General features: G+C 40.6%; 1 protein-coding gene across 2 annotated transcripts; it reads left to right on the forward strand.

The window, feature by feature from the left end:
* The first annotated feature begins 10,675 nt into the window (after positions 1–10,675).
* nr2f6b (nuclear receptor subfamily 2, group F, member 6b) lies at positions 10,676–17,054 on the forward strand. Of its 2 annotated transcripts, none has more exons than XM_068707558.1 (5): positions 10,676–11,419; positions 12,536–12,630; positions 14,990–15,324; positions 15,822–16,068; positions 16,680–17,054. In XM_068707558.1, the coding sequence occupies exons 1-5, from the start codon at positions 11,151–11,153 to the stop codon at positions 16,952–16,954; spliced, it is 1,221 nt and encodes a 406-aa protein (XP_068563659.1). In that variant the 5' UTR covers positions 10,676–11,150; the 3' UTR covers positions 16,955–17,054. The 2 variants fall into 2 exon arrangements, with proteins under 2 accessions (XP_068563659.1, XP_068563660.1); XM_068707559.1 differs by having other exon boundaries at positions 14,993–15,324.

Consider the following 17,054-nt stretch of genomic DNA (forward strand, 5'->3'; position numbering starts at 1 on the left):
TATATATATATATATATATATATATATATATATATATATATATATATATATATATATATATATATATGGCTGCCAGTGGACAGTGGAGTATATGAATCAAAAGGAAATACTAAAGGTAAACTATATAAAACATTGTACTTCAATACAGTGTATGTGACATTCTCCCACTGGAACTCATTGAACTGCTGGAGGTTTTTGATTTTAAATAAATGTTATTCAAACATTCCTTAACATTTCTATGTTGAATGACTAAAACCCTGTTTTGACCTTGACCCAACATGAAAGCATGAAAGGTCTCCTGTAATCTTGCTTGATAAAATGATTGTAGTTTTATTAGTGTGATGAAATATGCATTGAAATACAGTTTTGTAAAAGTGCACTAAAGAACAAGTGAGATAAGAAAGGCAAACAAAGCGCATGAGAACGGACTGATTAGGTATTTAAATAGTAATTTATTTTTGGACGGTATAGAGGCTGTGACACTCTCATCTGGTAACTTTAAAGCTCTACATCTCTGGACACATTTTAAAACCCCCACATGTAACAGCCAGCATTCAAATCTGTGGATAGGGGAGTTTTTCAGTGCCTGGGAAAAATACTCAAACCATTATTAGACAACGACAGAGGCTGTCAATCAGTGTGGGGGGTGGACGCAATCTCATAACCACACACACACACACACACACACACACACACACACACACACACACACACACACACACACACACACCACCACCACCACCACCACAAGAAGGGAGGGGCAGTGACCTAGGGGTTTTAGGTCAACTCATTTACTCTTTGCATCCGTTCCTCATTTTAATAAGTTGTCCGTCTGTAAGCTGCATAAAGAGATCACAGCCTGCGGGCTTCATCCCCTTGCCCTCTCAAAGCCATTAGCTCACCTGTCACAACCACTCCATATCCCCTCTCATCTCCTCCTCGTCTCTGTATCTCTCTGTTCTCTGCTCTGTGCTACGCTGACCTGACACCGCTCTCCTGAGTTTTCTGACTCCAGTCAGCCCGTGGAGAGGTCAGGAGGATGGGGGTGCAATTGGCATGAAGAAGCACGAAAGAGATTTGACCTCAATCAAATGGCCGATCACATCCGTTTTGTGCTCTCACCCAGTCAGATAATGACATTAAATAGCTCAGACCAACCACCAAAACCACCAGATAAAGAGTGAAATCTTGTTGCCGGTGAAACTGAGACGAGTAATGGGGACTTACATGCTCAAGCTCAAAGGATTGCATGCCTGCTTGTCTTGAGGTTAAAAGAGTTTGACGTCTGAAATTCATCCTGGATCACCTGGCACACTTACTGCAGGAAGGCTTTGTTTTATTTGGTTCTTTATTTAGTAAAGTGAAATAAGATGTAATTTTTGGGGGAAAATGGTAAAACAATGTAAAGATTATTTTTATTTGGAATAAGGACTATTGAACAAATTATCTTTTACTTTAAACTAATCATTTATTCGAAAATTCCTGAAGGAGATTACTTTTTTTTTTCAACTTTATGTGGTGTTATTGTGGTTCATCATGAACCACAATAACACCACATAAAGTTGAAAAATTAACCCTTCATGTGATCCCATATGCCATTTTTAGATAATGGTATGACTAACAAAACAGATTGCTTCATTCCAACAAATGGGATAGTACAAATTCTCAATAAATCATTGGAGAAACATGAGACATGGAGTTGCCTTCTGATGTGGACAACAGTCACCAGATCTCAACCCAGTTGAACACCTGTAGGAGGTTTTGGACCAACATCTTCTCAACCACCATCAACAAAACACCAAATGAACAAATACCTTGTGGAGGAATGTTGTTTCATCCCTCAAGATCCAGATGCTTGTAGACTCAAACTGTGTCGAAGGACAAAAAAACAAATGAGACGTGGTTAACCAAAGTTAAAGAACAAAAAAGGTGGTTTGAACCCCAAAAGTTTTCAGTTAGTCAGTTAAATTCAGTGTTGAATCTCAAAATGTATCCGCTTCAGCTTCTTTCGGTTGCCTTCTACAGCGTAAAATAGTCCTTCTTTAACTATTATCAACTTATTACCAACATATGCACCAGGTGCTTACCTGCAGTCAGAGGCATCCACAGATCTGCCTCACTGTAAACCTTCCCTCATTGCAAGGGAAGTGTACAATTGTGTGAACCCTTTTTGTACTTTTTAAAATCAAACTGTGGAAATAATTGTTACCCATAAAAATAAAACAGCCTAACCTGAAATACATTTTGCAGAATGCATCACAAGGTTTCTTCAAAGGACCTTGCCAGTCTTTACAGGTTCTATTATGTTATTTTTTTAAACATTTTTCTCTGTTTGAGTAGAGAGATGACAGAAAATGAGAGGAGCGAGATGGGGAATGACATTCAACCAGAAAAAAAAAATGTTTTTCCGTCTTCCATGATCCCACTGGTTTTCTCTTTCCTTTCCATTGATTGTATTGTGAAAATAAACTTAACGCTTACTCGTGATAGGAATCCATGAATTCTCTTCTGAACAGAGCTTGTCATGTTTTTGTGATGTAGGCCTAAATTAGTAAGTCGTTACAGGTAAGTCACAATTGAGCTGAGCACAGTTTAGAGTCCAGACCAATACCAGAGCAGATGATCGTAGAAGAGGTCAATTAGCTCGCCAGCTTGTGAGCAGTAGATTAGAGCAATAAGGTGTTTTCAGGGGAAACATGGCAGAGGGAGTGGCCTCGTCGTAATCCTGTTAAAGCATTTGAGTTGTCTTCACTGAGCTTATTAGGTTAATTTCCTGCCATCCCAAGCAACGTATTTGACCTATAGGGCACAAACAGGGAGAAACAGATTGGACTCAGATTTACAAGAGATTGAACCTGGTGATTGGGAACACGATCAAATTGTTGTGGCTAGAGAGAGCGTTAGGTTAATTCCCTGTCTGAAAATATATTTTCAGACAGGGAATTATTGGATGTTAAAAGCCAAACAAGTTCATCTTTGAAATCCATATTGACAATCTGTCAATGGTAATCATTTTACATCCGAAGCAAAACACTTAGCTAAATGAGGCTCTAGTATAAGTTCAGTCAGGAAGATTATACCCTTGCATGCCTAAGCCCGTAGTTTATTTCTCATCTGCCAATCACTCCTCACGCATGCTCACTCATAATTTCATTGCTGTCAATGTTCGGGGCTGTCAATCATGATATCAGCTGTTTAGCTCACCAGGTTTCCTCTATACAATAGCACAACAAAACAAACAAAAAAACATTGTTCGCCTATCATCTTGCTGCCGTCTCTTTTTAAATATAATGTCTCTCTACCTTCAGTACGTTATTGTTGCTGTTACGCCCCCCTCCACCTCCCCATCTTTGTCCAGTCTTCGCAGATTCATCTGCTTCATCAACTCATCATTCTATCAGCCTCATCAGCCAATACTCTACAGGCTGCCGCTCAGGGCAGACGCCCCTTGATTACAAATCTCCCTGCAGAGTCCAAACACCTGACAAGACTTGATCATACAAATCCTCTGTTAATAATAAACAATAATCTTTTCTTCATCTGACTTGTCTCTCCTGATTGAAATAGTTGTTTGAGTAAAGCTAGTTGGTACACATCAGCCTCTTCAACCCCATCATTACAAACTTCTGTTGTCTGAGTTGAAACCATCAGTTATATTTTAAAATCATGTCATATTGAATATACTGAAAGCAATGTTGGTCAAGGGTGTAAATACTTTGATGCTTTGTTCACGACATTTCATTATGGCAAGAAGACAAACAATAAAAGCAATTACGACCATAATGGCGTTCCATACAAATCAATGAAAATGTGAATACATAAGTGACCCCAAAGCCAGCCATAAAAAATAATCTGCATTTGAATATTTAAAACTTATTGTAATCAATTACGTCAACTAAAATGTATAGCTGCACAATTATTTTTTTAACAATGAGTCAAACGAGTAGAGCTAATGTGAAAGGTGTTGCTGCAGAGAATTATCTTTAAGATCATTGTTTTGGTTAGAGGTTTAGTTCCCTATAATCACTCATTTCCAGCTAAAGCAGCGGAAAAGCTCTGAAATAACCTTGTTCACTTCCTGCGCAGCACCAAACAGCAGATTGTCACAGAGAATAGTGAACATAGTTGAGCATTTCTCAGCTAAAGAGTTGAATATTTCCCTTGACAAGTTTGTGAAGGTCAAACCAAAGCTAATAGCAGAGTGAGTATTGGACTGACATCAATCAGGTGGCTTGAAACACGACTCCAAATGAACGCTAATGTTAGTGTGTGTAACAACTTCATAAGCTGATAATATGTCAATGTCATTCTGCTACTTTAACAGTAAAAGTTTTGTGTTTGAAGTCATCTCAGGGCGTTGTCATGGCTAAGTGGTTTAAGAAGTGTACAATGTAACCGTCATGTTCCTGGTTTGATTTTGTTTGGGAACCTTTGTTCCCAAACAATGGTAGTCTGTGCATGTACTGTAGGTACAGTGTGTGCATGCATGTGGACTGGTGACAGTCTGTGTATGTACTGTATGTATGCACTATGTTATTTTTGTATTTTTTAACAGCAGATACTGTATGTGTCCAAGACAAATTTCTTATCTTGTTTTTGTGCTGAGTGACAAGTAAAAATAGACGATCCGTGTCACCACTTGCCATAATACTGGGCTGGGTTGACACACAAATTAAAGGTATCAATGTGAATATGCAACGACCAGAGCTGGTGACGTAGTACAAACATAAACACAAGACTTTCAACCAGGCCGGGTTTTGAGACCACTGATTGTGTCCTAAAGTGTTGTTGAGTTATTTTGAAGTAACGTATTTCCTGTACTTATGTCACGTGTTTACATATTCTACTTTTGTTTATGTATTTATTTTAAGCCCAACCATGATGTTTTTCCTTAACGTAACTAAGTGTTTTTGCTTAAATATTAAATTGTTTCCATGGTCATACTTGCCACCACCATGTAATGTGCTGTTAAGAGGTTGTGGTCTGTGAGATGAGTTTGTGTTCCCCCCTGCTTCTAGTATTAATGCTAAGCTAAGCTAATTGCCTTCTGGCTCTAACTTCATACTGTAGTACACAAATATTAAAGTGGTTTTAATTGTCTCATCTAACTCTCTGCAAGTAAATAACTGAAACTCTATTATTCCTAAAGTGAGGTATATCTTCATCTGGAACACACAGGTAGGCCAACAGAATGTAATAGAGTGCGGAAAATGCTTTATGTAACTGTGAAGCTATTCAACAACAAAACAAGGAGATTGTTAACGAAAGAGTTCAGAGCAACAGTTTAAACTCATTCTTATCTTAACAGCAAAAACATGGAGAAGAAAGCTCCACTGCTATTACAGTACATAGTTCCATTGACTCCTTTACAAACAATGGGTTGATACCTTGTTCACAGCGAACACAATATAGCTGATTTGAATGACAACACACACCAAATGGGAAGTTTCCCACCATCTCCAGCAGGTCCTGGGCGGAGAGGAGGGCAAATATTGATTGGACGCTGTGTTGCTCTGGAGTCACCCCAGCAGATGTTTTTCTTTGGCAGGTTCCACTGCTCTGTGTATTGTAAATTGCGCCGTCATTGGCTTGAGGTCAAAGGCCCGAGGATGGAGAGAGTGTTGTGTAAAGAGAGAGCGAGAGAGAGAGAGAGAGAGAGAGAGAGAGAGAGAGAGAGAGAGAGAGAGAGAAGGGGAGAGAAGATGATTTTTTTTTTCCTATGGCCTCTGGGCCAAAGGGCAGCAGAGGCTAATGAGGAAGGAGCAGAGAGTTATGTGCTCTTGCTTGTTCACCCACAGTTTCTCTTTAGAGTTAAAGTTTAACCCACGTTTTCAAATTCCTCTGCACTTTAACTAATGCAGTTAACACACTTCCAGACCAATAATCTCACCACCATTTGCAGAGAATCACCTTAATTGTTTCCAACCAATGTAACACTTAAAATAAAATGTCAATGACAGTGGAAGTTATATTGGTTGTGTTTGTTATCTATTAACACATTCTCTAAAAACAAATACAGGAAGAAGTGACCTATTGCAGCAGTATATTATATAATGTGTAGTTTAATTATCAATGTGTATCTGATACAATGACACAAGTTTCTTCTGTTAAACTGAGGAGATTAAAGAAGCAGCTCCTACAGCCTGCAGAGCTTCAGCTGGTTAAACCTGTATGTACATGCCATGTAAGTAAATCGGATGTGTGTGTGTGTGTGTGTGTGTGTGTGTGTGTGTGTGTGTGTGTGTGTGTGTGTGTGTGTGTGTGTGTGTGCGTGTGTTTCAATGTCTACAGAAGCCTTTTCATGACTTCAGCCTTACCTTTACCTTTATTGTCCCAAAGGGAAAATTTGTCTGGCAGCCAAGTGAAACACAAAATGCCCACAGACTTTACCATTAAACATTTAAAAAAATAAAATCATAAAACATGTAATAAAAATGTGTTAAAATATGCTGAATCACCCACACACAAGCTCACATAATACAATGTCTATGCTATCGGTGTTAGCATCCAGTCCACCTAATAAGATGACATGAGAGACTGTTTGTTAACACACCTGTTTAGCAATTTAACCACCCATATGAAAAATATTATAATAAATATCACATAGTCCCTTCTTGATACTGACAATGCCAAAACACTGATTGACCAATAACAGTTGATATAAATACATCAAGCCAATATTTGGGGAAATATTCTAGTGGCATCCAAATTATTTTCATTTGATGTAAGCAGCATATACTCTGGAAGCACTGACGCAAGCACATACAAAGTGTGAAAATGTTTTTAATTTCCAATAAACTGAGGGAGCTATTTAAAGGGAGCATTTGGATTACATCGGAGGTGTGTTGTCATGTCACTGTGCATGTCAGTGTGTGTGTGTGTGTGTGTGTGTGTGTATGTGTGTGTGTGCAGTGTTCAGGTGAGTGTACTAACGGTTTCTTTGCTTCACTCTGGTGGCTCTGGACTCCTGACTGTGTTGAGAATGTGCAGACTCCGCCACAGTCGACTTCACGCTGAGAGCAACTGCATTCCTGACCTGCAGTTCAAAGAGCAAAGAACACACACATACACACACACAATAACTCCCAGATATATAAGGCATATACTTATGCACAAGGGCACATGCACACTCTTCCTCAGACACACAAAACACACTTTTTATGCATTGTTATGTTGCTATGACTGCTACATGTGCACATAAGCACACTCAAACATATATAGAAGTACTGCATCTGTTGGCTCACAAACAAAACACAGTATAGCTGCAAACATGGGCACTTTGGTTTTAACCTCACACTGCAGAAAATCCAGCGATAAAAACATGTGTAGACAGACAGGTCAATGGTCCAACATCCTTCATCCACACTGCACTTATCACTGTGGTCTGCTTCGTTGTGAGTTTTATTGTTACTGATAATAGTTTTTTTTAAAAACTGTTTTATTGTACTTTTCTTTGACCCAAATCATCCTGTAAATGTTTCAGAAAGTCTTGTTTTCACTTTCACTTAGTTTTTGTTTACAAGATTCAAAGACTAAATGAACTTGTGAACTTTGAAGCACATGTACAACAAAACAGTTTCCACAAAATCTGCTGTAATTTAAAAAAAATCTGCATCCCCAAAAAAGTATATAGAGGATATCTACAAAATAAATGCAATATGTTTCTTTTGATTACTGGATAGTTAGACTTAAGATATTTAAGTTGTACTCTTTAAAGATGTTCCACAACCAAATCTTTGCAAAATTATCCAACCTCTGCTAATACACATACACAGGGGCTTAAAAGAAAACAGTAATTCAACTTACAGCAGCTTAGCTTGACCTCTTAACCAAACAAAAGGCCTATCCATGCACAATGAGTCTCGCTGTGACGGATGTGGGCTAAAGTTACCTTATGCTCACATTCAAAAAGGTTGAATTAACATCACAGACACAAAATTGCGCAAGAGAAGTCCTTCCCCCTTCTGCCAGCCTTGTTATCAACTTTTACCTCTTTGCTCCTTTGACACTCATGCATCTTCTGAGACAAAACATTCCTTTGAACAACACAAGTTCAAAATATTTTGTCATTCTGGGGAAATTCCTTTAAAACCATGTGATGAGCAAACACTTTTTGGTACATAGAGGTTCTTTTAACCAGGCATGCTTGGAAGTGAATACCTCCTCTGTGGGTATTTTTTTTTCTCCTAAAATTGAAGGCTGTTATTGGAAACCTTGCAGGCCAGATTGTTTATTTTGTCCTCCCCTCACATGACAATACTGTTTGTATGACAGACAAAGAAAATTCCACAGGAGCACTGCTGACTGCCAAGACGATAGATGACCTACAAGATAAGTTGAAAACAGGAGGATTACTACGCACTGTCAACCTGTCTATTAAATGAAATACATCTATACACTGATAATCTGTAACAGCAAATACGTCTTACAGGAAATGTAGAGATGCCAGGGTACGCGTTATCAACATAAACTGTTGATACTGAACTGTGAGTAACATATTCACTGACAATGTATTTCATTGGTTTTCCTATACAGTATCACCCATACAGATATATAAGCATGAAGAAACATGTTTGTGGTTGCAGGGACCAGGACGTGAACCCCAGTCACCACTGTCAAAGTCCAGCGCTTTGTATGCCCATCATCCACCAAGAACACCATCCTATAACTTGCGTTCCCCTCAGAAAGGTAGCACCTCCTTCACAGGAAAAAAGGTTTCAGGGAACAACGACAGATTGAATCACCTTTGTTGGCTAAGCATGTGTGCACATACAAGGAATTTGACCATGGTTGACTGTTGCTGTGTTTTGCATATCTCTTTTTGCATTCAGAAATAGGAATAACAGCTATGAGGGTAAAGGGTAAAGAATAGAGAGAATGGACTAAAAGTCAGTATATCTAAACTTTTCTTCTTTCATCTGTGTTACTGCCAACAACTTCTGATCACCCCATTCAAAGGTGCACGTGAAAAACTCAAACATAATCATCCAGGAGACAGCAGTTAACCAGGATCTCCTTCACAAGGACCAGTGAGTGTGTGCAGCAGGTGTGAAAAGGAGCCAGTGGCGTATCATATAACCTTTTGACAAGTTGCTCAATAACAACAGGCCGTCCCTGTTATTATTGGGTCAGCAAAGTCGGAGAAATTCTTTGGGATTAGAGTGAAGTGGAGAACATGAGTGTGAGTGCCATGCGCTCGCTGTGCGTCGACCCGAGGCCCCCCTCTTTGTCTTACGGCAGTGTTGGGGTTAACTCCCCCTTTGCTTCCAGGCTGGCCCGGGGTCAGGGGGGAAACAGGCAGCCAGTCAGGCAACCAGGCATTCTTTCAATGTGTGTGTGTGTGTGTGTGTGTGTGTGTGTGTATGTGTGTGTGTGTGTGTGTGTGTGTGTGTGTGTGTGTGTGGCTGCAGCCCACTCTGTGCTCTTTGACTCCGCTGGCCTTATAAGGCATCCAGTGCCATGGCAACGGCAGGGCTTGAATAGCAGTGTCAAATCCCTCAGCACACAGACACACGCTCACTCTCCCTAAAGGAGGGAGCGAGGCAGAGACACAGAGAGGGGATTGAGAGGAGCAGGAGAGGAGGCTATCTCAGGGCTGCTCTCCACTGCAGCGTCTGGCTTTCACTAAAAGGTCCATGACCGGGGTTTTCCTGCGCTTGTTTGCCTAATTTATTCCTGCCGGGGCCAGCAGAAAGACGGGCGGAAAAGAAAAAAAGGACGGGTAGAATAGTAAATAGTGCAACAGTACACCCTGACTTGCTGACAGGGAATGTGGAGAGGTTCTGGCCTCTGGTTGTTACTGCTGGATGGACAAGCACTGACAAAACAGGAGACAACACTTTGTGGAGCTTTGAGAGAGGAGGAGGTTTCTCAACTCTGCTTTTTGTTTTGGCTTGTTGTTGTTTGTTTTTTCTGTGACATTCGAGCCTCTGACACGACAGACTCTGAAGAGTTGGGGGAGCCACAAGAAAACATCATTTCACCACAGACACAGAAGAGGAGGACATATTTGATGAACTTTGTAGCTGCAGAGACCACAAAGACATAATTCCACAAGTGAAAGGAGTGTATTGTCTTTCTCACCACTTCTTATTCGAATATCAAGTGTGGAATCAGTTTCAGCTGGATCTTTTTGGCTATTTATTGGGCAGAGAGGTGTTCCTGGCCAAAATACTTATATAAAAGCTGATGAGGCTTTGTGGTCGGGTCCTCTCTGAATAACAAAGAAGAAAAACAGAATCCAATTTCCAAAACTCCCCATAATTCTTTTTTTTCCCTTTGGGACTTTGCATTTCCAGAGCAAAATATTATCTTATTTTTCCTCTTCATCACAATCACCTCTGCTTCTATAACAGCCCCGACAAGTCAAGAGTGCGTCTGGACTAGAACTGCCTCAGATCAGCAGATAACACCTCTGCACGGCAGGAACTGGTTGGACTAGTTTATAAGTTGGAGGAGAGGGCAGGGCAGTTTAACCCTGGCTGAAGGAGAGCGGCGTTTTATTTTCCTCCCACTTTCTTGTCCTTTTGGGAGAAATTCTAGCACTGAGAGAGGGGCAGAGCCGCTTTTTCATTTGGAGAGCGACTCTGTTTTGTTCCACATTACTATGCTTAGGGATAGGTAAGGTGTTTTTTTTAACTTCTTCCGGGTGGGGGGGGGGGGGACTTAGAGAGAAAGTGGGAGGGAAGAAGAAAGAGAGACAGAGTCAAAGTGTAATTTATTGTTTCCAGTGAAAAGAGCAAGGCTGCACCCTTTTCTCCTGCCTGAACTCTGAACCACTCAATGTGTGTCTGAAGTTTTCTCAGACCTCGGGAGCCATTGATCGAAGGTCAGGACAGAGAACACAAGAGTGAAAGACAAGAACAGAGAGAGCAGAGGGATTAAAGAAGAGCAAGAGAGAAAACAGCACTGGGAAGGACCTCCGGGTCATTACAACCAGACGGCAAAGGGGAGAAAGGTCAACACGGGAGAGTCCGGGACAACTTCTTTAACCCACTTCTAGATCTTCTTGGACAAAACCCGACTTTAATACAAGTCTGGAGCTGTTTTCTTGTCTGGGATCAGTTTTTAGACTTAAAGGGTAGTCGGAGGCTGGGGGACGGGGCAGGTCTGTGTATGATCCACTCACAGAGCTGCGTGTCTCAGAGAATATGGCCATGGTGAGCGGGGGATGGGGCAACCCCAACGGGGACACTAATGGACTGGGGGAGAAGGCTTACCTGAGGAGGGAGGAAGAGGAGGGCTCACCTCAGGCCGGGAGCAGCGACGTAGACGTCGGGGACGAAGACAAGACCTGCGTGGTGGACTGTGTGGTGTGCGGGGACAAGTCCAGTGGAAAGCACTATGGTGTGTTCACCTGCGAGGGCTGCAAGAGCTTCTTTAAGAGGAGCATCAGAAGAAACCTCAACTATTCCTGCAGGTGAGAGCTGCTGGGAGATTCAAAGTGATGTCTTGTTTTGTTTATAGTTTGAACAGTATAGAGTTAAAGGACACGCGTTTAATTTATTTTGCTTGCTCTTCTTGTCTGACTAAAATGTCTCTTTTGGTAACACTTTTGGGAACACAAATTGTTAATAACACACTATAAAGGTAGTTGTCAGCAGATATTAATGCTATTCATGTATTTGTCAACAACATATCTCTTCCTGTTTAATTGGAGGTTAGGGTATTAACAAATAATGAGCAACAATATCGTAATAATATTAAATATGTCTTTATAGGAGAAGATGTAATTGATGACTAATAATCTATATCAATAAACACTTAAAATGTCCTTATATTTGCGTACAACTACTTTATAGTGTTTTATAAACCATTTAGTAAATGTTTATATAGTGCTTTTAAATGCTAAATGTGGGGTGGGAGGTAAATGTACCAGGTTTTTTTTTTTCGACATTCACATTTATGAATAGACACAGCAGATTAGTCCTTTCTCAAGCTATCACTCAGAGTGATATGCTCCAGCCTTGGGTATGTCTCACAAACAGGCTTATGGGGAAAAAAAGAAAATAAATGAAAGCCCTGAAGGTCAGTCATGTGAGGATAGATTGCCTCAGAAGGTCAACATTCCCATTATTCTTCACCACAGGAACCCAATGTTGCAACTTAATTCTCTGCTCTTACTGAGACTACTCTCAGCCTCTGAATGTAGTTGTTTCTTCCACATAAAATTGCACTAACGCTGAATGGAAGGTGCCTTTCCAGTCAGTTTGTCATGTCTGAAAAACGCTCTCGGTGAAATGTTGGCAGATCTTGTTCTAGTGTAAAAGGCAAGCCAAGGGCGGGTAAGGCCTCTGATTTACAAAGGTCACAGCCAGCTTTTCAACCTCGCAGAGCTCACATAGTTCACTCACCATAGGGTCAATGAGAAGGATAGAGGGAGCGAAAGGGGGAAGACAAAGATGTAAATGTCAACTTCTTTCATTATTAGAAACTCACTGAAAGCACTTTTTATTTAAATTTCTCTGACTATCACCATGACTATCATTTGTTTTGCTCTTCACTAAGTGTTTCATTATTTGTTTCCTTTGTTCAGATCAAATCGAGAATGCCAAATCGACCAGCATCACCGCAACCAGTGCCAATACTGTCGTCTGAAGAAATGTTTCCGTGTAGGAATGCGCAAAGAAGGTATCAAAGCTCTGTCATTCATTGCACAGCAGGTTAAAAGGTTTTTATTTTAGGATTAGTAGAGACGTGACTGAGTTTGTTTGTTTTTTATTGCAAGAGGTGAAAAATCTTAAGACTGAACCATGTCATATGAATGTCTGAGGTTATTGTTGTACGTTTAGGTATCACAGTGGTGGAAGATCCTTTAAGCTGCACTAATTGTTATTTTTGTATTAATTGATTTACTGACTATGTGTGACCATCAGCTCTAAAGACCATTTTAGCATTTTTCAGCTCATCAACTTTACTGTTTTGGTTCGCTCTCATTAGCAGTGTTTCCAGAAGCAACAGAAAGCTTCGATGTACATTGCATGGCAAACATCAAACATCAAACAGACACAGTTAGTGACTAACTAGTGAACATAGCATTTAGCAGCTAAAAGACAGATACTTTCCTCAGGAGTTGGTGGAGACCAAAAACAGAGCTAAAAGAGAGTATTGGACTTAACCCAAATGGAACACCAATGTTGCTCCTTAATCGCTGGATGTGTAGATAAGCAACTGCTGGATAACTTTTCTTCCCCATTGAAAATGGGATAATACTGTGTTAGTGTTATGTTTACAGCTTTTGCGCTGCTTCCAAGTAGCCAAACAAATCAGTGAGTTCAAGTAAAAGTTGAAAAATCCTTCTTTAAAGGTTAAAGTTTTGCTTTCAACATTTTACTGATCAGCAAATTGCACTAAAAGTATTAAAAGTAAGCTACTTACTTTGTAGGTAAACATTTATTATTAGTAGTAGTATTATAATAGCATTCTAATTTTGTAGCTGGGCGAGATGGAGCCAATTTGTATTTTATATACTGTTGGTTAGTTTAAACATGAATTTAATCATATTTTATAATACAATCATATATGTTATTTATATAATATCTTCATCGTCAAAGTAACTGCAGCTGTCAAATAAATGTAGTGTAGTGCAAAAAGAAAAATACCACATTTCCAGCTGAAATTGAATGGAATAGAGGTATAAAGTAGCATGAAATGGAAGTCAAGCAAAGTACATATACTTCAAAATTGTACTTAAATACAGTACTTAAGTATATGTACGAAGCCACTTTCTAGCACTGAGGTTTAAACCAATCATATCTTCTCCTTTACATACCAACAAATAGCCTGATTCATGTACAAACACCCTTCAGCAAAGCACAAATACCTAGAAACACACATACAAAAATATAAGAAATGAGTAATCCGCAGGGAAAATGCTGATTTCGACAGAAACAGCCACTGACATTTGCCAGTGATCCAAGCACAATATTTATACTATCAACCAAAGCATGTTGTCAAGCTCGAATTTGACAAGTTCACTCAAAACACTGACACGTCTGAGTCTCTTTATAGCATGTGTCTATATATATATATATATATATATATATATATATATATATATATATATATATATACATTTAATGACAGTTATAATTTGCTTAATTTCTGCATGGCTGATTAGTAGTAAGAAGAGATGATTCCCATTTCCCCTGGTGTAATTATATTCATACCAGCAATCTTACCCTCATTATCACATCACAAATTATTTCAAAAGCATTTGTAATTGTATTCCAGTTCCCTATAACCGTACTTGTATTTCAGTCTGTGTCAGAGGACACCGCGAGCCGCTGTGCCATACATAATGTGCAGTGAGGTGACAGTCTGCCAGGGGTTATATTGAGCCTGGTTATTAATGAACCACGCTGACCATGGCCCATGACGCAGACTGCACTGTTTCCATATTAGATGGGAACGTCTGTTTCACCTTTAACCCAGACAGGGAAGCACATGCTCGCTGCTTTAAGTGAGATTTTGGCCTTTGAAACTACAGCCTATTCACTAATATTTAATACAGTCAGTGGTGTTCATTAAAGTTTGGTGCAGAGAGGGCAGCTCTCCATTAACCTCAGACAGAGTGCTCACATCAAGATGTAGGTCTTACATTATAATCACTAAGGACAACAAATAAGAGTAGCACTCTCAGTACTGCAATCGATGCCTCATAATTACATTGTTAAAAGGTTGTTGATGAAAACATTATTTCATTTTTGACTAAACATCTACATTTTGGACATTTTTCCAAAGAAAGCCAAATAATATAACCCATAAGGAAAAAGTTTTGGGTTGAGAACATTTAGCTACCTCTTAAGCTTGATATATCATTTAAAACGTCAGACAGCTGTAAAGGTTTTTTACACATAGTTTTCACAGAACAGCGACAATATGACGAGTTTGAATGATGATGAAAAGGGACAAGGACCTGTTTCTCAGACAGCACACACATCTCCACCAGGATGTTCAGATCCTCATTCTGATGTCTGTCTTTTTGCAGCAGTCCAGAGAGGACGAATCCCTCCATCTCACTCAGGTATCAGTCCCAACTCCCTGGCTGGTGGGGTTGGAGGTGCAGGGCCAGGTCCCATTGGGGCGGACTACTTCAACGGGCAGCCGGTTTCAGAGCTCATCTCCCAGCTCCTCCGAGCTGAGCCGTACCCCAGCAGCCGCTATGTGAACCCGTACAGTCAGGCCCAGATGCAGGCATCTGCCAGTGGAGCCTCCGTCATGGGTATCGACAGCATCTGTGAGCTGGCTGCCCGGCTCCTCTTCAGCACCATCGAGTGGGCCAGAAACATCCCATACTTCCCAGAACTTCCAGTCTCAGAGCAGGCGAGTCAAGACATTACAGTACCTTGTGACTTGTTTTCTTTTCCTGTCTGTTTTTTGTTTTGTTTTTTTAACCACCTTATGGGTTCAGTGCAGAGTCCATTTTAAAATTCATGTGCAAATATTAAAGCTCACTGCGAAACTTCCGGTCTGCGTGATACCTAAACATTGATTTTATTCTTTTTTTATCTCTTTACTCGACATGTGGCCCCTCAGATTTACCTTTATCTGATTTACCTTTGTTGGTCCTGACTTCCAGATAGCCCTTTTTTTTTGACATGTCACAATAGGAAAAGGACAGGTGTAAATAATTAAATTATTCATGGCTGAATGCCATTTTGCAGATTTAGGCTCATTGGCATACTGGGTCACTTTTAAACAGTCATGCCTCACTGAGATACTTGAATACAAGAGAGCCATTGTATTAGTAACACCTGTGCTTTTCCTACTATGACAAAGTCCAAATGCCTGCTGGGACTCTTTATTATTCAACTCTACAGGTGGCGCTGCTGAGGCTGAGCTGGAGCGAGCTCTTCATCCTGAACGCAGCTCAGTCTGCTCTGCCTCTACACATGGCTCCTCTACTGGCAGCTGCCGGGTTCCACTCATCTCCTATGTCTGCTGAGCGTGTGGTGTCCTTCATGGACCAGGTCAGGGTTTTCCAAGACCAGGTGGACAAGCTGAACCGGCTTCAGGTGGACTCAGCTGAGTACAGCTGCCTCAAGGCCATTGCACTCTTTTCACCTGGTAAGTCTGGTTTTGTTGCAAGGCTATCTGGGTGATTAAAGCTCCTGTAACTGGATGTCTTTGCTGTAAACTGATCCCATGTGTCTTTATAGAAGACCAAAAAAAAACTGTCTGTATGATGTATTAGGCAGGGTCCTCCTGGGCTCCTTTGACTTGACTGAATGTGACCTCTGACCTCACTGAAGGAGGACAAAAAGAAAGACAATTTCCTTTAAAGGAATATTTTGACATACACCTATTCACTTTCTTGCCAAGAGTTATATGCAAAGGTTGGTACCACTTCGATGTCCTTTGAATATGAAGCTACAGCCAGTAGCCAGTTAGCTTAGCATAGAGACTGGAAACTTGTTATATCTTGCTTGTCTAATCTTGACAAAGACGAACTGTGGGTTATCAGAGGGCTAGATCTTCTCAAACTCTTGACAAGAAAGCAATTAAGCATATTGTCCCCAAAATGTTGAACTATTCCTTAAAAGGACCAAAAATGTAAGTAAAGCAGGAACTTACAATTTAAAATTACATAAGGATAAAAAAGCTACAAGTATAACATATACAAATATACAAAAGCAGAACAACAAATGGTGATAATCTTATGTTTCTTTGCCTGACAGATGCATGTGGTCTGACAGACCCGGCCCATGTGGACTCTCTACAGGAGAAGGCCCAGGTGGCCCTAACAGAGTACGAGAGGTTGCAGTACCCCAACCAGCCTCAGCGCTTTGGCCGCTTACTGCTGCGCCTGCCGGCTCTGCGTGCCGTGCCAGCCAACCTCATCTCCCAACTCTTCTTCATGCGGCTAGTGGGCAAGACACCCATCGAGACGCTGATCCGAGACATGCAGCTGTCGGGGAGCTCCATCAGTTGGCCCTACGTACCGGGACAGTGAAGCCAGCTGACTCCAGAGTGAGGCAGACTGAGATTAGATTGGGTTGAATCAGAGCTCACAAAGATTACATATCCGGTACAAACTGAATGATATGAATACA

Source organism: Cebidichthys violaceus, unplaced genomic scaffold, assembly GCF_023349555.1.
Source record: "Cebidichthys violaceus isolate CVI_PGR_0920_01 unplaced genomic scaffold, fCebVio1.0.p SCAF_13, whole genome shotgun sequence".
Taxonomy (NCBI): Eukaryota; Metazoa; Chordata; class Actinopteri; order Perciformes; family Stichaeidae; genus Cebidichthys; species Cebidichthys violaceus.